General features: G+C 42.7%; 1 protein-coding gene across 1 annotated transcript in view; it reads right to left on the minus strand.

Annotated features, from left to right (window-relative positions):
* Nucleotides 1–20267, minus strand: part of LOC134536448 (uncharacterized) — a 603478-nt gene that overhangs the window by 12976 nt on the left and 570235 nt on the right. Inside the window, exons 4-7 of the mRNA XM_063376163.1 lie at nt 14608–15146; nt 11589–11894; nt 10235–10237; nt 6067–6714 (exon numbers count right to left, since the gene is read on the minus strand). Coding sequence (XP_063232233.1) covers nt 6067–6714; nt 10235–10237; nt 11589–11894; nt 14608–15146 — 1496 coding nt within the window. The remainder of the gene's footprint in view (nt 1–6066; nt 6715–10234; nt 10238–11588; nt 11895–14607; nt 15147–20267) is intronic.

Here is a 20267-nt window from a genome sequence, read left to right on the forward strand (position 1 = left end):
CTTATACTTCTTACCATTTTATCTGTTTTTTATTTTTAAAAACCACCTGTTCTTTCAGTATTTAAAGACCTTAACACCTAACCGACTTAAGATTTTTATTTTTATTTTAAAGAGCTTGAAGTCTGGCAGACACTATGCGACATTCTTGAATGGTATATTGCCAGCTGCCCTACCAAGTAGATTCAGATAAATACTAGAAAATAAAATTTTTCCTCGACACACAAAACGGGATAACTTAATGCGGATCGCAGACACGTCACAGGGCATGACACATCAAGTGGAGTCTTACTGGTTCTTTTTTCGGAGTCCTCTCAGTTTCCCTCTACCCGCTCATTTCCTCATTGTCCCATTCTCATCACACTACCTTCTCATCTTCTTTAATGACACAGATGTGAAATTTATATTAAAGCTTACACGTCATGATGATTTTTTTTTTTTACATTTTCTCGAAATGACTATTGTTTAAGGGCTAGTTCTGAAATTATTCATAGCTTTAAATCTCCATTGTAATATGTTCAATAGATATTCACTAAGTGCAATGTAATGGATGTAAAAAGTCGCGCAGATGGTAATAATTACGAACACTTGCACGTCCTTTTACGCCCAATATATTTCACTTAGTTTATATAATCAGTTGAAAGTGCTGGCACCTATTGAAACATTATGAAAGCGCCCCTTAAACGACAAACGTGATCAATAATTTTACCCCTGAAAACGCATTGTAGATTAGTATTGGAATTTTTTTTTAAAATCACAACTGTAATAATGTTGTCCATAAACACTGTGTTATATTACAGAAAATCTCTTAAGTGGGTACTATACCAAATTATTTCGCTTATATTTAGTCTTCCTTGTACACAATTTTAGAAAAATCATGATATAATCATATTTAATTGTTTATACTGATACGCTCCTCGTGCCCTAAATTTATATAACTTACATTTAATAAAAAAGCCTAGGAAACAGCTGGGCAAAATTATAGAGAAAAAAAATACAAGTATTACCAGAGGGGACACGAGGTGGTGAACAAGACAAATTTATACTCCCTGCACAGAAGCAACTTGGGAGCTACTAGATCGTTAAATAGATTAAGGAATATGATAAATAAATAAACACTACATAAGTAGCTTGGTCTATAGGTTTCCCTGGGTCTAGTTTTGGCATTTTTTCGCAATAAAAGATATTAGCAAGTAACAAAAAGGAGGGCCGGCCCGAAATTATTTAAAACAATTTATATTATATTAATTAAACATCATCACAGAACAAAAAATTGAAATATTCCACCATATTAGATTCTTTTACTGATTATTTTACATATTCTCGTGGATTAAGTTATCAAGTCACTGTTCGCTGGTTTGTATTGAATAATTTGTTTCGTTGCCTCTAGGGGGAAGTTGTATGTTAAATATCACCCGGGGCTTCAAGTTGAACACCTGGCCGGGAGGAAGCTTTTCTTAAAGAAATTTGAAGCTGGAGGTCCAGGACAACATGATGGGAGCAATTTCGCCGCCCAAATGTTGGACCCTGTCTGAAACTCAAGCCAAATTCCAAACGAATTAGACCTGCTTCCAGACAGTCAAACACAGTCGGCGCGAAAAGGCCAACAAACGGGAATTCGGGGAGGAAAAAGATCGAAGTAACTCACCAAACAGGGTCTAGCTCCAGGGTTCAGGAGATGTCTCGCGCTGACATCCAAATGGCGCGGACCGAGACGCGACAGAAATCATCGATAAGTGAAATAAAAAAAAATTAATAAAATTTTAACTAAGACATGACTTGTACTAATTGTTTCATTGACTGGCTACTACTGAAATTTAGCTGGGATCACATCCCTTAAGACAGCTGACTACATATCTTATTCACACGATTTCGCAGTTGCCGCGAATAGCCTCTTAACACAGAGGACGCCGAGATGACGCGGTAAGTAGCCGAAGTCAGAGTACTGAGTACCAAGTGCCGCGATGGCGGACAAAGCTCCTTATTAAAATGGCGGGAGGCCCTAGGGAAAAAGAGGGGGGAGGTTCGGCTCTGGACCGAACATATCCGGAAGTGCCCGAGTGGTCGTAGCCACGACTTCAGTTGTTTGCGCAAAGGGCGACTGCTGCGGTCTCTACCGGCAGGTACAGAAAGCAACATACCATCGACTTCTACGGGTCGCGATGTGAAAGCATAGGGGGATATGGCGCCGCGGAGCTGCTTTCTAGTGGCGTAAAGGGGAACTAACAGAGGTGGTGAGCTGAATCGCCACCAGGTGTCACGAGCGTGTGCTCTGCACGCTGGCGACCAGGGCCGAAGTTACTTTTTCTGTCACTAGGTGTCGTGGAGGGCTCTGTAGGCCAAGGGAGAATGTCCTTGGAGTAGGCCACTGCCTTGGCGAGGTTCACGCCAGGGCAATGATCTTGGGCTAAATTCTTAGAATCAAGAGGGGGTGTAGGTGGAGTAGGAAGGAAGGGGGGGGGGGTAGAAAACGTTACCAGGCTGGGAACGAGTGTCCCAGCCGTGACTTTCGAGGAGTGAACCTAAGACGTATGCGTGACGGGAAAGGCTACGGTAAGCTCGTCTCTGAGAAGTGGTAACGACTCGTCCAGAGCTGCTGTATGCAGGTTTGGTCATGCAGGGAAATAATATTACAAACCCCGGACGTGACTTCAGGCGAGAGAAATGTCATACGGGCTGCTAATGTCCACATTAGACTAGCAAAATATCAGATTGACCCTGAGAAAGGTGCTTCGGTCTAATGGCACAAAGTTTAACTACGTAGAGTACACCAGCCTAACAAAGTGTAAATCACCCTTTTGTAACTAAAAGATAAAGAAAATAAAATTTCCAAAAAAGATTTAAAATCATAATAACAATTTAAAAAAGTGTCGAAATTCCTAATTGCCAGCACAATACAAAGATTTTTGCTATTAAATAAATCCTTACATAATGTTAAAAAAACCATTAGCTAATATTTATGTCAGTCCTAGCGTGGTGCTCAAATTATGAAATCATTTCATATACAGGTTTGGATTAACCGTTTTAATACAACCTCCTTCTTTAAATTATTTTACGTTCATGTTAGGACTTACAAAGAAAAGTGCCTTTTAAGTTCATGAAAAACCCAGTAAAAACGATTTGTTAGGTACAAATAAAAAATTCATAATAAATTAGGCATGCTTGTTCCAATAATGTATTTAAAAATCATCTCAAAACTCAAAACTATAAGAAAGTAAATAATTTCGGATACTACTCCCCCTTTAGTGTGCATTCCCTGCCTCAAGGTCAAAAAATTCAAATATTATACAGGATAAAACCTTTTTTGAAACAGACTACGTGGAGAACGTGTGAAAAGAATGAGTGACATAATAGAGTTGAACACCTTCCGCACCCTACCCAGGTAAGTTGTTGTCACACGCGGACGGGCAGGGGAGCGGACAGTGGCTCGCGAGGGGTCGTTACAACAACGCCGAACGTACAATAACGCCAAATACCATAACGCCGAATGCCAAATTGACCGCAACACCGACAGCTAGAAAACTGCTGTGTACCACAACGCCGAAATACAGTAACGCCGAAAAATGTTGCTGCGGGGAGGGGGGGGGGGGTAAAGGAGCAAAATGGAAAAACAACTGAATACATTTGTGTGCTAACTTTACCTAACCTAACCTTTGTGGCAGTCCTGCCATGACATTTTTTGGCGTTAATGTATTTCGGCGTTGTGGTAATTCGGCATTGTGGTACACAGCAGTTTTCTAGCTGTCGGCGTTATAGTCAACTTGGGATTCGGCATTATGGTTTTCGGCATTATTGTACGTACGCCATTATGGTATTTCGGCGTTGTGGTGCGTCCCCACTCGCGAGGCTAGGGAGAGAGGTGGCACACCTAGGGGAGTGGAAGCCGACGGGCTCGCGAGGCCAGAGAGAGAGAGAGAGAGAGAGAGGTGGTGGCAGTAGCGGGGTTGGCACACCTGAGGGAGTGGAAGCCGACGGGCTCGCGAGGCCAGAGAGAGAGAGAGGTGACACACCTGGGGGAGTGGAAGCAGAAGGGCTCGCAAGGCCAGAGAGAGAGGTGGTGGCAGTAGCGGGGTTGTCGCACCTGGGGGAGTGGAAGCAGAAGGGCTCGCAAGGCCAGAGAGAGAGGTGGTGGCAGTAGCGGGGTTGTCGCACCTGGGGGAGTGGAAGCAGAAGGGCTCGCAAGGCCAGAGAGAGAGGTGGTGGCAGTAGCGGGGTTGTCGCACCTGGGGGAGTGGAAGCAGAAGGGCTCGCAAGGCCAGAGAGAGAGGTGGTGGCAGTAGCGGGGTTGTCGCACCTGGGGGAGTGGAAGCAGAAGGGCTCGCAAGGCCAGAGAGAGAGGTGGTGGCAGTAGCGGGGTTGTCGCACCTGGGGGAGTGGAAGCAGAAGGGCTCGCAAGGCCAGAGAGAGAGGTGGTGGCAGTAGCGGGGTTGTCGCACCTGGGGGAGTGGAAGCAGAAGGGCTCGCAAGGCCAGAGAGAGAGGTGGTGGCAGTAGCGGGGTTGTCGCACCTGGGGGAGTGGAAGCAGAAGGGCTCGCAAGGCCAGAGAGAGAGGTGGTGGCAGTAGCGGGGTTGTCGCACCTGGGGGAGTGGAAGCAGAAGGGCTCGCAAGGCCAGAGAGAGAGGTGGTGGCAGTAGCGGTGTTGTCGCACCTGGGGGAGTGGAAGCAGAAGGGCTCGCAAGGCCAGAGAGAGAGGTGGTGGCAGTAGCGGGGTTGTCGCACCTGGGGGAGTGGAAGCAGAAGGGCTCGCAAGGCCAGAGAGAGAGGTGGTGGCAGTAGCGGGGTTGTCGCACCTGGGGGAGTGGAAGCAGAAGGGCTCGCAAGGCCAGAGAGAGAGGTGGTGGCAGTAGCGGGGTTGTCGCACCTGGGGGAGTGGAAGCAGAAGGGCTCGCAAGGCCAGAGAGAGAGGTGGTGGCAGTAGCGGTGTTGTCGCACCTGGGGGAGTGGAAGCAGAAGGGCTCGCAAGGCCAGAGAGAGAGGTGGTGGCAGTAGCGGGGTTGTCGCACCTGGGGGAGTGGAAGCAGAAGGGCTCGCAAGGCCAGAGAGAGAGGTGGTGGCAGTAGCGGTGTTGTCGCACCTGGGGGAGTGGAAGCAGAAGGGCTCGCAAGGCCAGAGAGAGAGGTGGTGGCAGTAGCGGGGTTGTCGCACCTGGGGGAGTGGAAGCAGAAGGGCTCGCAAGGCCAGAGAGAGAGGTGGTGGCAGTAGCGGGGTTGTCGCACCTGGGGGAGTGGAAGCAGAAGGGCTCGCAAGGCCAGAGAGAGAGGTGGTGGCAGTAGCGGGGTTGTCGCACCTGGGGGAGTGGAAGCAGAAGGGCTCGCAAGGCCAGAGAGAGAGGTGGTGGCAGTAGCGGGGTTGTCGCACCTGGGGGAGTGGAAGCAGAAGGGCTCGCAAGGCCAGAGAGAGAGGTGGTGGCAGTAGCGGGGTTGTCGCACCTGGGGGAGTGGAAGCAGAAGGGCTCGCAAGGCCAGAGAGAGAGGTGGTGGCAGTAGCGGGGTTGTCGCACCTGGGGGAGTGGAAGCAGAAGGGCTCGCAAGGCCAGAGAGAGAGGTGGTGGCAGTAGCGGGGTTGTCGCACCTGGGGGAGTGGAAGCAGAAGGGCTCGCAAGGCCAGAGAGAGAGGTGGTGGCAGTAGCGGGGTTGTCGCACCTGGGGGAGTGGAAGCAGAAGGGCTCGCAAGGCCAGAGAGAGAGGTGGTGGCAGTAGCGGGGTTGTCGCACCTGGGGGAGTGGAAGCAGAAGGGCTCGCAAGGCCAGAGAGAGAGGTGGTGGCAGTAGCGGTGTTGTCGCACCTGGGGGAGTGGAAGCAGAAGGGCTCGCAAGGCCAGAGAGAGAGGTGGTGGCAGTAGCGGGGTTGTCGCACCTGGGGGAGTGGAAGCAGAAGGGCTCGCAAGGCCAGAGAGAGAGGTGGTGGCAGTAGCGGGGTTGTCGCACCTGGGGGAGTGGAAGCAGAAGGGCTCGCAAGGCCAGAGAGAGAGGTGGTGGCAGTAGCGGGGTTGTCGCACCTGGGGGAGTGGAAGCAGAAGGGCTCGCAAGGCCAGAGAGAGAGGTGGTGGCAGTAGCGGGGTTGTCGCACCTGGGGGAGTGGAAGCTGCCGGAGCGCGCGCGCCGGAACACGCGGCTGCAAGACGGTGGGACCGCCTCGCCGCGCCGCGCCGGCCAGGCCTCGCCGCCGAGCCGCGTGTCCACGAACTCGTAGCGCAGGCGGAAGGCGGCCGGGTGCAGCGCCGTGCCGTGCTCCGTGCGGTGCTGCACCGTGAGCGCCGGGCCCGACGACACGTAGCTCTCTCGCGCGGAGCATGGCCGCGTGGCGCGCGTCGCGTTCCCCAGCGAGCCGTGGTCGCACAGGCGCGGCGGGTCGGAGTCGCAGTGGTCGCCGAGAAGCGCTCCGCCAGCTGGCCCGCCGCCGTCCCAGATGCGCAGCCGCGTCGAGCATGACGACGCGGTGGAGTTGGCATCGACGTCGCCTTCGGCGTCGGCGGGCGCTGGCGAGGCGGCCGTGGGCGCCTCACTTGGGGAGCGAGGCAGCAGCACCTGGTGCGAGTAGGAGACGAAGTAGAGCCACACCAGGTCGCCGGGGCGGCCCCAGAAGCGGTAGGTGCAGGTGGTGTTGGGCGGCAGCGTGTGCCGCGGGCTGAGCACGTGGCCGGCGCGACCCCGCGGCCGACTCCACGGGTCCTCGGGCTGCTGGTCCGAGCTGGTCGCGTTCACCCAGAACTCGCACCTGCACACATGCCATCTCACCCACTGGACGTCACTGCAAACACCTGCGTAAACAGAGGGGGCTGAATTATATCCTCCATGGAAAGGGTACCTTTCATACTTTTGGTGGCTGTAGTGTAGCTGGGTAGAAACTGGAAATGTACCCTTTCCCCCACTGGACGTCACTACAAACACCTGTGCAAACAGGTAAACTGAATTGTATCCCCCGTGGAAAGGGTACCTTTCATACTTTCGGTGGCTGTAGTGTAGCTGGGTAGGAACTGGAAAGGTTCCCCTTTCCGATTTATTAAAATTGTTTCGGTTTTTAATGCAAATATGCACTGGAAAGGTATCCCCTCGGAAAGGTTAGGTTAGGTTATGTTAGAGGGGATAACTTTCACGATTTTAAAGCAGAACAATAATATGCATTTTAAGAAATCGGAAAAGGGTACCTTTTCCAGTTCCTACCCAGCTACACTTACCGCCACCAAATGTATGAAAGGTAGGTACCCTTTCCACGGGGGGATACAATAATTCCATCGTCCCCGTAAACAGTGGAGTTGAACTACTTCTTAGAGTCACTACTTACTCGAGGAAAAAGAAAAGAATATTCAGTCACGATATCTACTATCCAACAAACTGCATTTTCAAACATCCGACCACGTAATGCCGTTTGCGAACATCGCCGTCTTAACGCGATACAAACTTCCACAACCGAAACATATATAATGTCATGGTAGTTTAAATAAAGAGTTAACACATTTCTCCACAGGTGTTGCACGATTGTTTACACAATATATGATAACAAAAACGTCAATTAGCTTTGTTACACATGGTAGAAAAATGATCATGTCCTACATAAACCATTCTAAGAATAACTTCTTTCTCAAGTAAACAGTATACAGTTAAAATAACGTAATTAGATATCGTCGAAAGTAGTTATAAATGTAAAAAAAATCCGTAAAATTTATATGTAGCAAATGCTACTCTGAAAATTACCTGTAAATAATTAGGATGATAAGTGAAATATTGTCATTGAATTAACTGCAGGGATTAAGTACTAATAAATGTCGACCAATTTTCTTGATACGGTTTCCACTGAAATAGTTCAAATTTATTATTAATTAATGTTTTTTTTTTTTTTTTTTTTTTCGTATCTTCACCAAAGTAAGCTTGTGTGCGATTGCTATTAGTCTCTTTTTTGCTACCTATAGTATTTGAACTATATTAACCAAATTACAAATTAAAAAAAAAAAAATAAAAAAAAATACTAGAAAATTGCCACAAAATTATTTTAAAAAATATACGTAACTGTTTTAAATCTGCCCAAGCATACCATTCACAATGAAGGAAATTGATAATATGTCTCAGTCTAGCGTATTGCGTTGTTTATTTAGTCATTGCCATTAATCAACGGCTTTTCCTGAAAATTTATCACAACTCTTATGCATTTTGCAGTTTGATCGCAAATTTTATCACCAGATACCTCCTAAACATTACTTACGAGCTGTAAAATATGACGCGCGTGATCACAGCTATAAACACTTGCGCGATGTGTTACCGTTTTGTATAACACTAAGTTACGCTAACGCTGACTCAGATTTTCAAACATAAAAACATTGAGAAACCTCATCACATATTCGAATAAGTTATTCTGCAGGAAATACGTATATGTATACCGGTATTGTGATTGAGTTTTATTTTTAAATTGTTTTTTTAAACCCCTTATTAAAAAAAATGAAAATTTACAAAACATGGCTAAAACTCTGTTCTAAAATCATATATCAGGAAAACTTAATGAATTGAACCATGAAGCAACACTATCCAACTGCGATCTTTTGCAATTAAAATATAATTCTTAAACGTTTTTTATAAACACTCCTATAAATGCGATTTAAAGTCAATTATTAATAAATATGTCATTAATTATGTTGAAAATTAAGGAATTTTATTGACCCACTTACTCGTTTATAGTCTGATCAGAAAAGAGAAATGTAAAATAATTCTCCCGGTAATTCTTTGGCGGCTGCATCCTGTATTGCATTGTTGAAAGTCGCGTGTTGCCTCTAAAATTGAAAACGGATTTTCCCTTTTGAGTTGCTTCGACTCGCACCTAAGTATAAAGGACACGCCGGGAGGCGTAGTTAATGCTTGCTCTGTGGGTTCCCTTTTGGGAATTCATGCGTTTTCTTCCGTTTTCTGTTATCTGCTTAACATCCACCTGTTGTCACTTCATTCTCTCCTCAGGACAAATCGGATACGCCAGCTGTTTCCTTCGTTTGGGTGACACTTGGCTCCGTTTTCAAAGCCCAGTCTCTCGTCGTTGTCTACTGTAGAACTGTTTTTACTACGTTATTTAACACAAGAGGCCAAACGCTACAGGTAGACGGTTTTTTCCGTCCCAAAAACCTCGCTCATGCCCTGGGATGAATACGGACTTACAATGAAAGTTTCCTCTAAAGGTAGCGTTCTTTATTCACGTCTTCTATCGGAAGATTTTTTTTTTTTAATTTTTAGGGTTATGATTATTGTGATTTGAAGATTTGTATTCTGGTATTATTATTATTTTTAATGCTTTTAAACACTTGCTTTCCCTGTTCTTCATATTCTTCCTCACATAACTCAGCGTGTGCTAACTAACCATGTGCAAACCGCACAAATATTTCAGACATCTTCCCACAACGTCTCAGATTTTAAAATTTGCGGACGTTGCTGGCAGTCGTTGCGTTTTCTCAGTGTATTCTGTTTCCTCCCCATCCATTTATTCCGTGAATGCTCCATTCATTTTCATCCCCTCACATCGTCTGTTATTAATGCAATGTAAAACAGATGTTAAACTCCCACTCATTCATACAAAGATGAACCTCCATGAACCTCCAGTTAACCTATTTTCCTCCCAAATAGTTTGATGCACATTAGGATACGATAGCTATATAAAAAAACTAAGAATTTGTTTTATCGAACCCTATAATGCGGAAACGTTTCATCCTGTATTAAGAGGTTAAAAAACGTACCGCCCCCCACCTTAATACAATTTTATAGAAATTGATGAAATTGAATATTTTCGAGATTTTATATAAATTAGTTTAGTTTTATTAATTATTTTAGATGACTGACATTACATGTATTGGCAAAAATATTTTTATGGTACAAATACTTTGAAACGTGCAAATTTGTAGTAAATTCTTGTTTTTAAAATAAATTGCAGGATCAAAATATATTAAATATTTGTTAATTTAAATGACGTATATCATAAGAACAATACACTAGTGTGTCGATTGTAGAATAATTTTGAAAAAAAAAATTAGGGTTGTTTATGTAATTTATACTATAGAAGCCAAAGTTTTCGCAAAATAGAGGTTCTGGAAAAAATTCTTAATTTAAATTCGATTCCCTACTACTCACAATCCTACCACCATAACTACGATTATCGCCAGCTGATAATGCTGTTTTGGAAAGAGATTCCTCATTTTCTTTCCCACAATCACTACATGCTGAAATAATTTTTTTAAAGCTAATCGTTTTTCCAAAATCGCAACAACAAACTCCTGTCGACGTGCTTTTGTTCTTTAAAGAGTTTTCCCTTTGCCTCTTCCCCAAACACCAGAGGCACTTCGTGCCAAAATTCCTTCTGTAAAAGATTATCCTCTTACGAAAATCACCACGATCACCTCATATTGAAATGTTTTAAAATAACATTTTTTTTGCTGTATCCTCTTTTACAACCACCAATGTCGCTACATGCAGAAATACCTTTTTTAAAAGCTTATCCTCTTACCAAAATAACTAAGATTCCACCATATCGAGATTTTCTTTAAAAAGAGCTTCCTCTGTTTACTCTTTTCTAAACACCATAGTCTCTTCAATGCAAAAATGCCCTTTTTATAAGGTCCTACTCTTCCCACAGTATCTACACTCATCTCATTTCAACCTTCCCTATTGGAGATAGCTTCCTCAGTTCCCTCTTTCACAACCAGCTCAGTCAGTCCATGCGGAAATGATATATTTTTTAAACTTCCTTTTCTTCTGAAAATCACTACGATCACGCCCTAACAACCTGCTTTTTTTTGGGAAGAGTTACCACGTTATTTATTCCACAACCACCAAAATCACTTCATGAAGAATTGTTTTTCGAAAAAAAAACTCCCCTTCTTCCTACGATCACCCCTTGTTGAACTGATTTTAAAGGAATGAAATTTCCCTGTATCCTCGGCCACCACCATCACAGCAACTCCAAGCAAAAATACCCTTTTTAAAAACTTCCTTCTCTTTTCAAAATCACTACGATCACGCTCTAACAACCTGCATTTTTTGTAAACATTTAACCAGGTTCCCTCTTCCACAACCAACACAATCATGTTGTTATTAAAAGCTCCCCCTTGTTCCTACGATCAACCCTCGTCGACCTGCTTCCACTGTTCCCTCGGCCACAACCATCACAGCAAGTCCATGAACAAAATGCCCTTTTTAAAAACTTCCTTCTCTTTTCAAAATCACTACGATCATCCCATAACAACCTGCTTTTTTTTTTGGAAAGATTTACCCAGGTGACCTCTTCCACAACCACCACAATCACTCCATGAAGAACTGTTGTAATTAAAAGCTCCCCCTTCTTCCTACGATCATCCCTTGTCGACCTGATTTTAAAGGAATGAAATTTACCTGTATACCCGGCCACCACCATCACAACCAGTCCGTGAACAAAATGCCCTTTTAAAACACTTCCTTCTCTTTTCAAAATCACTACGATCACCCCCTAACCACCTGCTTTTTTTGGAAAGCGTTACCCAGGTGACCTCTTCCACAACCACCACAATCACTCCATGAAGAAAAGCTCTCCCTTGTTGCTACGATGACCCGTGGCGGACCGGTCTCGACCGGCCTCAGGGCACTGACCTGCGCGGGTCGCGCGAGTAGTCCAGCGAGTCGGAGTCGCTGAACACCACGTCGACGTCGAGCTCGAAGCCCCGCAGCGGCGACGCCGGGGAGCCCCCTCCTCCCCCTCCTCCCCCGCCGGCGTGCAGCGGCGCGCTGAAGGGCGACGAGTGGAAGGCCACCAGCATCTCGGGCCCGCGCGACACCACGCGCGGCAGCCAGTCGCCGCCGCAGAACTTGACGAGCACCGGGTCGTCGGTGGAGGCGCCGTCGTAGAAGATCAGGTGGTCGCGCTCCCCGGTGCAGTCGGACCACGCCCGCAGCGACCTGGCCCGGAACCACGTGTCACACTTCCACTTCACCCCTCCTCGGGCACGCACAGTTCCGCCAGTCATGGCCTCTCTCTCTCTCTCTCCCCCCAGTATACAGTCCAGAATTCCAGTTCCCGTGGGGGATCATCATCAGTTGATAAACCACAAGTGTACCCTTGATGAAAGCTTTTGGACATACGCCATTGCTTAGCACATGTATGTCTGTAGAAGAAGAAAAAAAAAAGCAGTTGCACCTGTGTTTCCGTACCATGTGCGTCTCTGCCTGAGGCCTGGGGACTGCAGATAGCAGTTCCCGAAACGTCGCTTGTTTCTGCTTTAGAAAACTGTTGTGTTTGTTTCGTCTTTTCGTTTGGTCGTGTTTTTGTCTCGTTTTGACTGTTGTTCTGAATTTTTTTGGGTTAAATATTTTTGTGCTGTCATCATTTGTGGGTTTTTTTTCTTTCGTTTTTTTTTTTGTTTTTTGCTTTTGGAAAACTATTGTGTTTGTTTCGTCTTTTCGTTTGGCTGTGTTTTTGTCTCGTTTCAACTGTTGTGCTGAATTTTTTGGGTTCGGTATTTTTGTACTGTGATCATTTGTGGTTTTTTTTTTTCGTTCTGTTAGTCCACTTTTCTTTGTTTTTCTTTGTTTGTTGACCATATTCCTGTTGTGGAGTATTGTGTGGCGTTAAATCCTGAAAACAGCAATTTTTTGCTTAATTTGTGTTTTTGTCATTTGTGTTTTTGTCATTTGTGTTTTTTTTAGTAGTTTTCTTCTACAGACATACATGTGCTAAGCAATGGCGTATGTCCAAAAGCTTACATCAAGTCATGCACTCCCATTGCACAAATCTTTCAAAGATAACACAAGTGTACCCAAAAGACTGGCGCAGTTACGTACGCATTCGTGAACAAAATCACTTGCAGCTTTTAAATTGTGGTCTCTCTCCTGAAATCATGAAAAGAGAAGCAATCAAGCCCAATGAAGGAACTAACTCCTCCAGAAAATCTTTTAAGCTATGTCTGCCACAGTAAAAACAGAATAACAGGTAGAACACGGTTGTTTTTTGCTTTGCACGTTTGTAAACTGAATGAAGACTCGGTCAGCGGATCGTTGGTACTTTTGGGATTACCACGTTTCAAACCGGCGGAACTGACGTGTGTGTGTGTGCGATGTTCCACACGTTATTTTAGTCTTTTTGCAGCGACATGGCCCAAATATTTTCTAGCGGAGTAGTTATTCATAGGGCTTGATTGTTTCTGTCATAAATTTGGAATTTTTCACGATTTTTTTTTAAAGTAAAGAGCATGTTTAAAAGCTGCAGGTAAGTTTAAACATCTCACCCTAATTAATTGTGCCAGTCTTTTAGGTTCACCTGCAATACATCAACTGATGACACTCTACCGACGAAATATCTCTATGCATGTACACTCAAACAGATCGCAAGATGAATGATGATTTTGAACTGACAGTCCGAACTACTGTCAAAACTTAACATGTATGGGACCCTATTTGCCAGTAGATTTGTCAGTAATGTGAGATTTGCTGGAAAATAGGGATGTTATCTCTAATTATTTAAATGAAATAATTTTGCTACTGTGAAACTTTTATGATTATGGAACTTTGTTTGACTTTACCTTATCCAGATCCTCAAAATTACTTCCAGTTTCCAGAATGAAACATAACACATAGAGATGGAATCTCGGCCAAATTCATCAATAGGAAAAATCGGACCAAGGGAGTAGAAAAGTGGAATGTTTTTGAAACCTAAAAAAACATTACAGTATATCTCCCATAGTATGGAAAATATTGAATTCGTTTTAAATTATTATACATTTTAACAGTTGTACCAAAAATCTTTGTGTAAAAGTATTTTTATAACAACACTCATTAGCAAAAAAATTGGGACCGAAAAAATATAACTCTCTAAGTAGCAAAAGTATCAAAACAATTTAAAGCAATTGAAAAACTTCTAGGTATTTTCTAAAACTTGTGTCTGAAGCAATGATTTACACGATTTACTCATAATTGGCCCACAAAACGAAAAATTAATTTCTACATCAGCAGACGAAATACAGACTATGTTTAAAATTATAATAAATCTATTAAATATTACTAAAATCTATTTCGAACCAATTTTTATTAAATCTAACCGTTAGCTCCAAGTGAGAATTCATTTATTTGATGTTTAGCTTATGGGAGTGAAAAGGCATGTTACTTATTTCCCGGTGAATTTTTACTAGCGCCACAGCAAAAAAAAAATCAACCTACCTGTGACACACCAATCGTTGAGCTACGGACCATGCCAATCTCGTCGAGAATGATGTGTGCATTGAATCTCAAACATTCGAAACATTCTTTGGATTGCACGGAGTATACGGAAATAATAAGCTCGATATACTTTTTTTTGGAATATTTTCAGAACACAGATGAGGCTAAACATTCCAGAAATGTCCAGAATGTTCCTAAATATTTCTACAGAATTTTACAGAAATTTCAAGAATGATCCAGAAATTTACAGAATGTCCCGTTAAATTTCCAGAATGTTCCAGAAATTTACAGAATGATCTGAAAGTTTACAGACTATTACAGACTATTCCAGAAATTTACAGAATATTACAGACTATTCCAGAAATTTACAGAATATTACAGAAATTTCCAGAGTGTTACAGAAATTTTCCGGAAGTTTCCAGAATGTTCTGAAATGAATCTGAACGCGAAAGTCGGTCACCTGCCGGTCTTGTTGAGGCTGGCCACAGCCACCGCGCGCTTGATCTGCATCTTGTGCTCGCTCTCCTGCCTGACGGCCACCATGGCGTGCTTGCATCCGGGCACCGCCTTCTGCCGCACCGTCAGGTAGCACGTGACGTTGCGCGGGTACATGCCCGGGTAGTTGGGCGACTGCAGGCGGCACCTCTTGCGGTAGCACTCGTAGAAGTTGCGGCTGCAGTAGGTGCCCGGCACCACCTCGCCGCGCTCCAAAGGAGACTCTGCGGGGCCGAAGCGCACCACCGCTTCACCGCGCGACACGAACTTGTAGCGCAGCCGGAACTCCAAGGGGGTTGCGCGCTGTCTCGGCGAGGGGAACAGCTTCACGGAGGCCGTCACCGTCGTCGTCTCGCTGTAGTAGACGGCGTGGCCCGTTGATTGGCCGCACCAAGAGCCGCCCGTGAAGGGCCGCCCCAGCTCCGACAACTGCATGTAGCCGTCGGGGCAGCCGTCCAAGGCCGACGGCTCGTAGCGGCCGACGTTGAACGCGTCGAAGATCAGCTGCGAACCAAACACAAACAAAGCTCTTTTACCTTCACACAATATCTTTTTCCTGCAGATGTCGCACCCTGAGTACAAGACTATCGTAAGTCAAAAAAAAAAAATTGAGTTTGCGAGATATTTTTTTACCATAAGCAGAGAAAATATCATTATCTAGGCAGGCACTGCAAGACTATCGCAATATTATATTTACTTTTTACGGGACTTACGGCAAATAATGTAGTGTTGCACTCTGGAAAAAAATTATATAAGAATATATGCGCAAGACTATGGCATCTGAGTTGTGATGGTATATTGCACCGAGTTTTGAGTTACGATAGTCTTGCACTCAGGGTGCGATGTGCTTGTTCTCCACCCAATCACCATCTGGCAGAGATGCGAGAGTCTTTAAGTACCAACCAGAGCTGTGTTAACATCCAAACTCTGTAACGAGCAAAATTCACGTGTTCGCATGTTGCAGATGGCACACCTGTACTACGAAACTCGGACAAAAACTTTTCACGTGGAATTATTAAACAAAAAAAAAAAAAATTCCGAGAGTGATAAATATACGCAAATGGTATTTTCAACAATAATTTCTGGGCACGAATCACACATACATAGTTTTCGCACCCGCCGCTAGAATTTGCTGTCGATGCAGTTACGTTGACTATTGAATCATTTGATTATCAGACCAACATTTTAAACTATAGTATAATAAAACGGCTCCGATAAAAGCGATAAACAAATTTTAAAAAATACTTAAGCCTGGCTTTGGATATTTTCGACAAGGAAATTTATTAAAATACTACCCATCTTGATAAAATTTATCAAACAGTTAATACTATAAATTTTCCCTTTGTCTTTGTACACCTTTTTTTTCGCGCCATCAGCCACAGATGGCAACACCGTGGTCGTTACACATTTCCGTTCCTAGACACCCTTCGCATTCACGAAATTACTCCTACCAAATGCCGTTTACCAAGAGCTAAGATGTTACACATCAATAACCTACCAAAATGTAGCGAGTTTTTAAGGCTTCTGTGTACCGTGCCGAGATTATGAAAGTCGCTATGTATGGAACACGTTTTTTTTCTTCCCTTATGTACCAGCGAAATTGAAATAAATATCTTCAAGGTTTGTGTCACTTGATTTTTTTATGTTGTAGTTCACTACAAAATCAATGATTATTAAGTGAAATTTATTTGCTGAAACAAAACTACAAGTGAAAGATTTTTTTAGTAAACTTTCAATCTAAATTCACGGATTCGTATCAGTTTCCACTATTTCACATTGGTGAGAAATACGGTATTCTACGTCTCGTCGATAGAGGTCATTAGGAATCTACGAAAAGCGTAGTAATTCGAACTGAGCAGGTAATATAGAAACTGAAATCCCTACTTAATATTATAAATGTGAATGTAAGTTTGTTTGTTACGCTTTCACGCGAAAACTACTTAACCGATCATCATGAAACTTTGTACAAATTTTCTTGGAGGTATTAGAAGTAACATAGAATACTTTTTATTGAAAAAAAAAACAATATTTTTTTTCCGAAGGGCAAATATATTGATATTTGTATGTATGATCGTCTGACTGCGAGTTTGAGTGATTTGAATGACATTTAACGCCATCTGGTGTTTCAATAAGTAAATTAAATAATTAGCTAATTTAATAATATAATACCGGCGGTCAATTTACTATTCAATTTTATTTTTCTGTCACCGCCAAGCAATACTTAAACTTTTCAAATTTTTGAGGTTAGGTGTCTATTTTCTTCGGTGATTGTTGTTTGGACATTGATACTGAAGGTTATATTTTACTTTCAAGAGAATTTTGTAATTTAGTGAAAATGATGTGGATCTTTTTACTCAAGTTTTACCGGACTTGCAACAAAATTTGAATAGAGATCAGTGGTTGTACGTAAGAGCAATATTGGCGCCACAAAATTTATATCGTTAATAAAATCTACACTTATATTTTAAAAGAGGTGCAAGGGGAAATGGAGTATTTGTCAATAGATACAATCATGGATACAGAACAAAGCACTTCATATCCTTCGGAGTTTTTAAATTCACTTGAACTTTGGGTGTACCCGCACATAAACTTCAAATGAAACTAAATGCAGGCCTACAAGTTACGCTTATACGAAATCTAGATGCTCCTCGACTATGTAATGGAACGAGGCTTCGGATCACACAATTGGGGAAGAATATTAATTAATTAATTTTTTTTCTACGTTAATACTTTGAACTTTTTAAAATGTTAGGATTAAATATCATTTTTTGTAATAGTGAAACATATTTCAATAAAGCATGTTTTCAGTTTTTTAAGCTAAATCGGATGTTATAATTTTTAAATACTGATGATTCCAGTCACGCAATAAAAAAACAACTACCATATTATTTTATTTTCTTTGCAATGATCTTTGATACTTAAGAACATAACGCGAGCGAAGCCGCGGGTAAAAGCTAGTAATTAATAAAACCTCCACCGGTTCAAGGCAATAACACAATAGACTTTGATTGTCCTTGGTTCAAACCCGACGAATGATAAAACTGAAAGATTATTTATAAATATTTAATCGTTATGTAAAATATACCTATAACAATTATTGAAAAATAAAATGTGGACAATCTCTTCTTAAATAAGATTTTTTTCTTTGCTACGGAGCTAGGAGAGTTGATCCCTAAGACTTGTCCCAGCTTTTCACAGAGCACTTGCTTGTTACGTGTTGTGTGTACGAGGGCGCAATTGCCTCGGAAGTCCAGTTCTGCGTGCTCGTCCTGCGGTTTAAGGCCCCAGCCTGCCTGGACACACACACGGTGTGCAGAGCCTTAAAATAGTGCACGCGATTGGGACCTGTTTACGAAAAGTACTTAAGAATACTCTGAGGGCGTAGTATTATTTAGATTTCCGTATTTCGTTTTAAAACTATATTTTCAGTGGTGTGAAAAAGTCTAAAAAGATAATTTTTAGATTAATTTTTAACCTTGAATAAAAAAAAACAAGGGGAGACTTTTTGAAAGCATTAAACCTGCATTACACCTTTATCTTCATTTCACCGCCATATTATGTTATGGTTAACGTTCAAATCTCACCGTTGCCCTACACACGACGAGAAGACTGCACGCCTTGCGTTTAGAGGCGACACCGCGCTAGAAGCACCAGCGAGCGTCGCACTTATCATCCAGCCTCGCTAATACAATTATTATAACCCTGACTAGTCAAACCCCTTAACATGGCTTCTACAAAGCATGTCAAAATTTCGCATTAAAATTATTACAGTAATGTTATTTGATATTGTTTGATATTAGTGATTGCCAAGCTAAGATAAGAAAACTTATTTTTTTTGCTTTTTAAAAACGTAATATGTTTACATTAAAACCACTTTTATTTCAGATATAAAAATTTTATAGCAGAAAAAGTCTTACTTGAAAAATAGTCTAGAAGAGTGCCGTTTAATAAATGAGAAAACATAGTTTTACAAAATTTGTATCCCTAGACAAAAAAACAACCTTTATTACTAAATGGGAAGAAAAACTGTATTGCACGAGGAGAAAATACGCAGTAAAATAGGATGGATGATGATGCAGCAAAATTTCGTCCTTCACTTTTATAAGTTGCATTTAATTTGTTCGTTGTGAAAGGCTGCTAGGAACAACAAGACGCAAAAATTCTTAAGTACAAGATAACGGATATGTTGCGTGATGAAACATATGCACAACTAAACTTTCTGATAAACAGCTATAGATTACAGCAAAAACAATGCTTTCTTTCACAACGAATGATGAATGCTGGATGTAAAAATATGCACACAATCTATGAATGAAACACAATTGCATTTTCATTAACATTAGCTGCGTGGGGTCGATTTAATTTTTTCCCTATGTTTTCACACGATAAACCTACGATACTTTGCAAGCGAACGAAATCACAAAGGCCTTTAAGTGTCGCCATGATACAAACAGATTGGCATATCATGTTTTACATTAATACACAACACTACTACTCATGAATGAGTCTGAGGATTTCGATAAGCGATATAATGATACCAAATTTATGTGTATAGACTGGGTGGTTTTTGCTGAAAATGGATAAAAGAAATCTGAATTCTAACTGTACTAATATAAATGATGATCATTTAAGAAGTAATTGAAAAAAAAGTTGACAAATCGGTGTCATTATTTGGAGAGAGACAGGAATGCATACCATTATACACTTGAGTTACGTTCTAACTGAATAGCAGGTAGTTTTGAAACATCCCGGTAACAATGCCACTTTCCCCCCCCCCCCCCCCCAGTAAAAAGTAGGGAAATGTAACTTGACGTCACGAATCAGAGCTACCAGCTTCCTTCCTCGCTCTTACAGCCTTTCAGAGACGCGGAAAAGCCGCAAACCCACCCTCTTCCTCCCCACCAACCCAATTCCGCGCGAACTTCGTCGTTCGACGGCTGCAGCGGTAGAGAAACAAGGGCGGTTTTTCCAACTTTCAGGAGCGGCTCGTTTTCACCTAAGCGCCGGGCGCGCAGTTTTGAGTAGTCCCCCCTTCCCCCCCCCCTCCAAACCACCTCACCAGACTCCAACATCACCGCACGGCGTAGGGCGTAAGGGATTTCCTACCTGAGTTAGGGACGGAACTTTCGCGCGCACGGCATCAAAGAATAGCTAATCGAGTTTATAACGTTTCCGTTCCGTGGAGTGTTTTATTTACAACTCCTACTCCTTTCTCCATCCTCCCCCCCCCCTTTTTTTCTTGTCGATTGGAAATGAGCGAGCAAGTTAAACCTGAGCAACAACCCCCTCCACTGATAGCATATTTAGCTTGCGACGAACATGTATCTACAAATCTGGAAACTTCAATGTTAATGTAGTTTTAGGTAGATTTCAAAGAAATACTACCTATTTTATTATATATATATATATATATATATATATATATAGTGGACACGATAACGTCACAATTTTTCACAAATCACTTCCAAACTCTTACATAAAATCTAGTAGTGGAAAATTTCGGTCGAGTTCGTTAATGGGCACAATATCCAACCAAAGGGGTAGAAATGGGGAAGATTTTTTGAAAAACAGAAAAAAATCACAGTAATTCCCATAATATGGAAAATATTACATTACTTTATGAAC

This window comes from Bacillus rossius, chromosome 11 (genome assembly GCF_032445375.1).
Source record: "Bacillus rossius redtenbacheri isolate Brsri chromosome 11, Brsri_v3, whole genome shotgun sequence".
Taxonomy (NCBI): Eukaryota; Metazoa; Arthropoda; class Insecta; order Phasmatodea; family Bacillidae; genus Bacillus; species Bacillus rossius.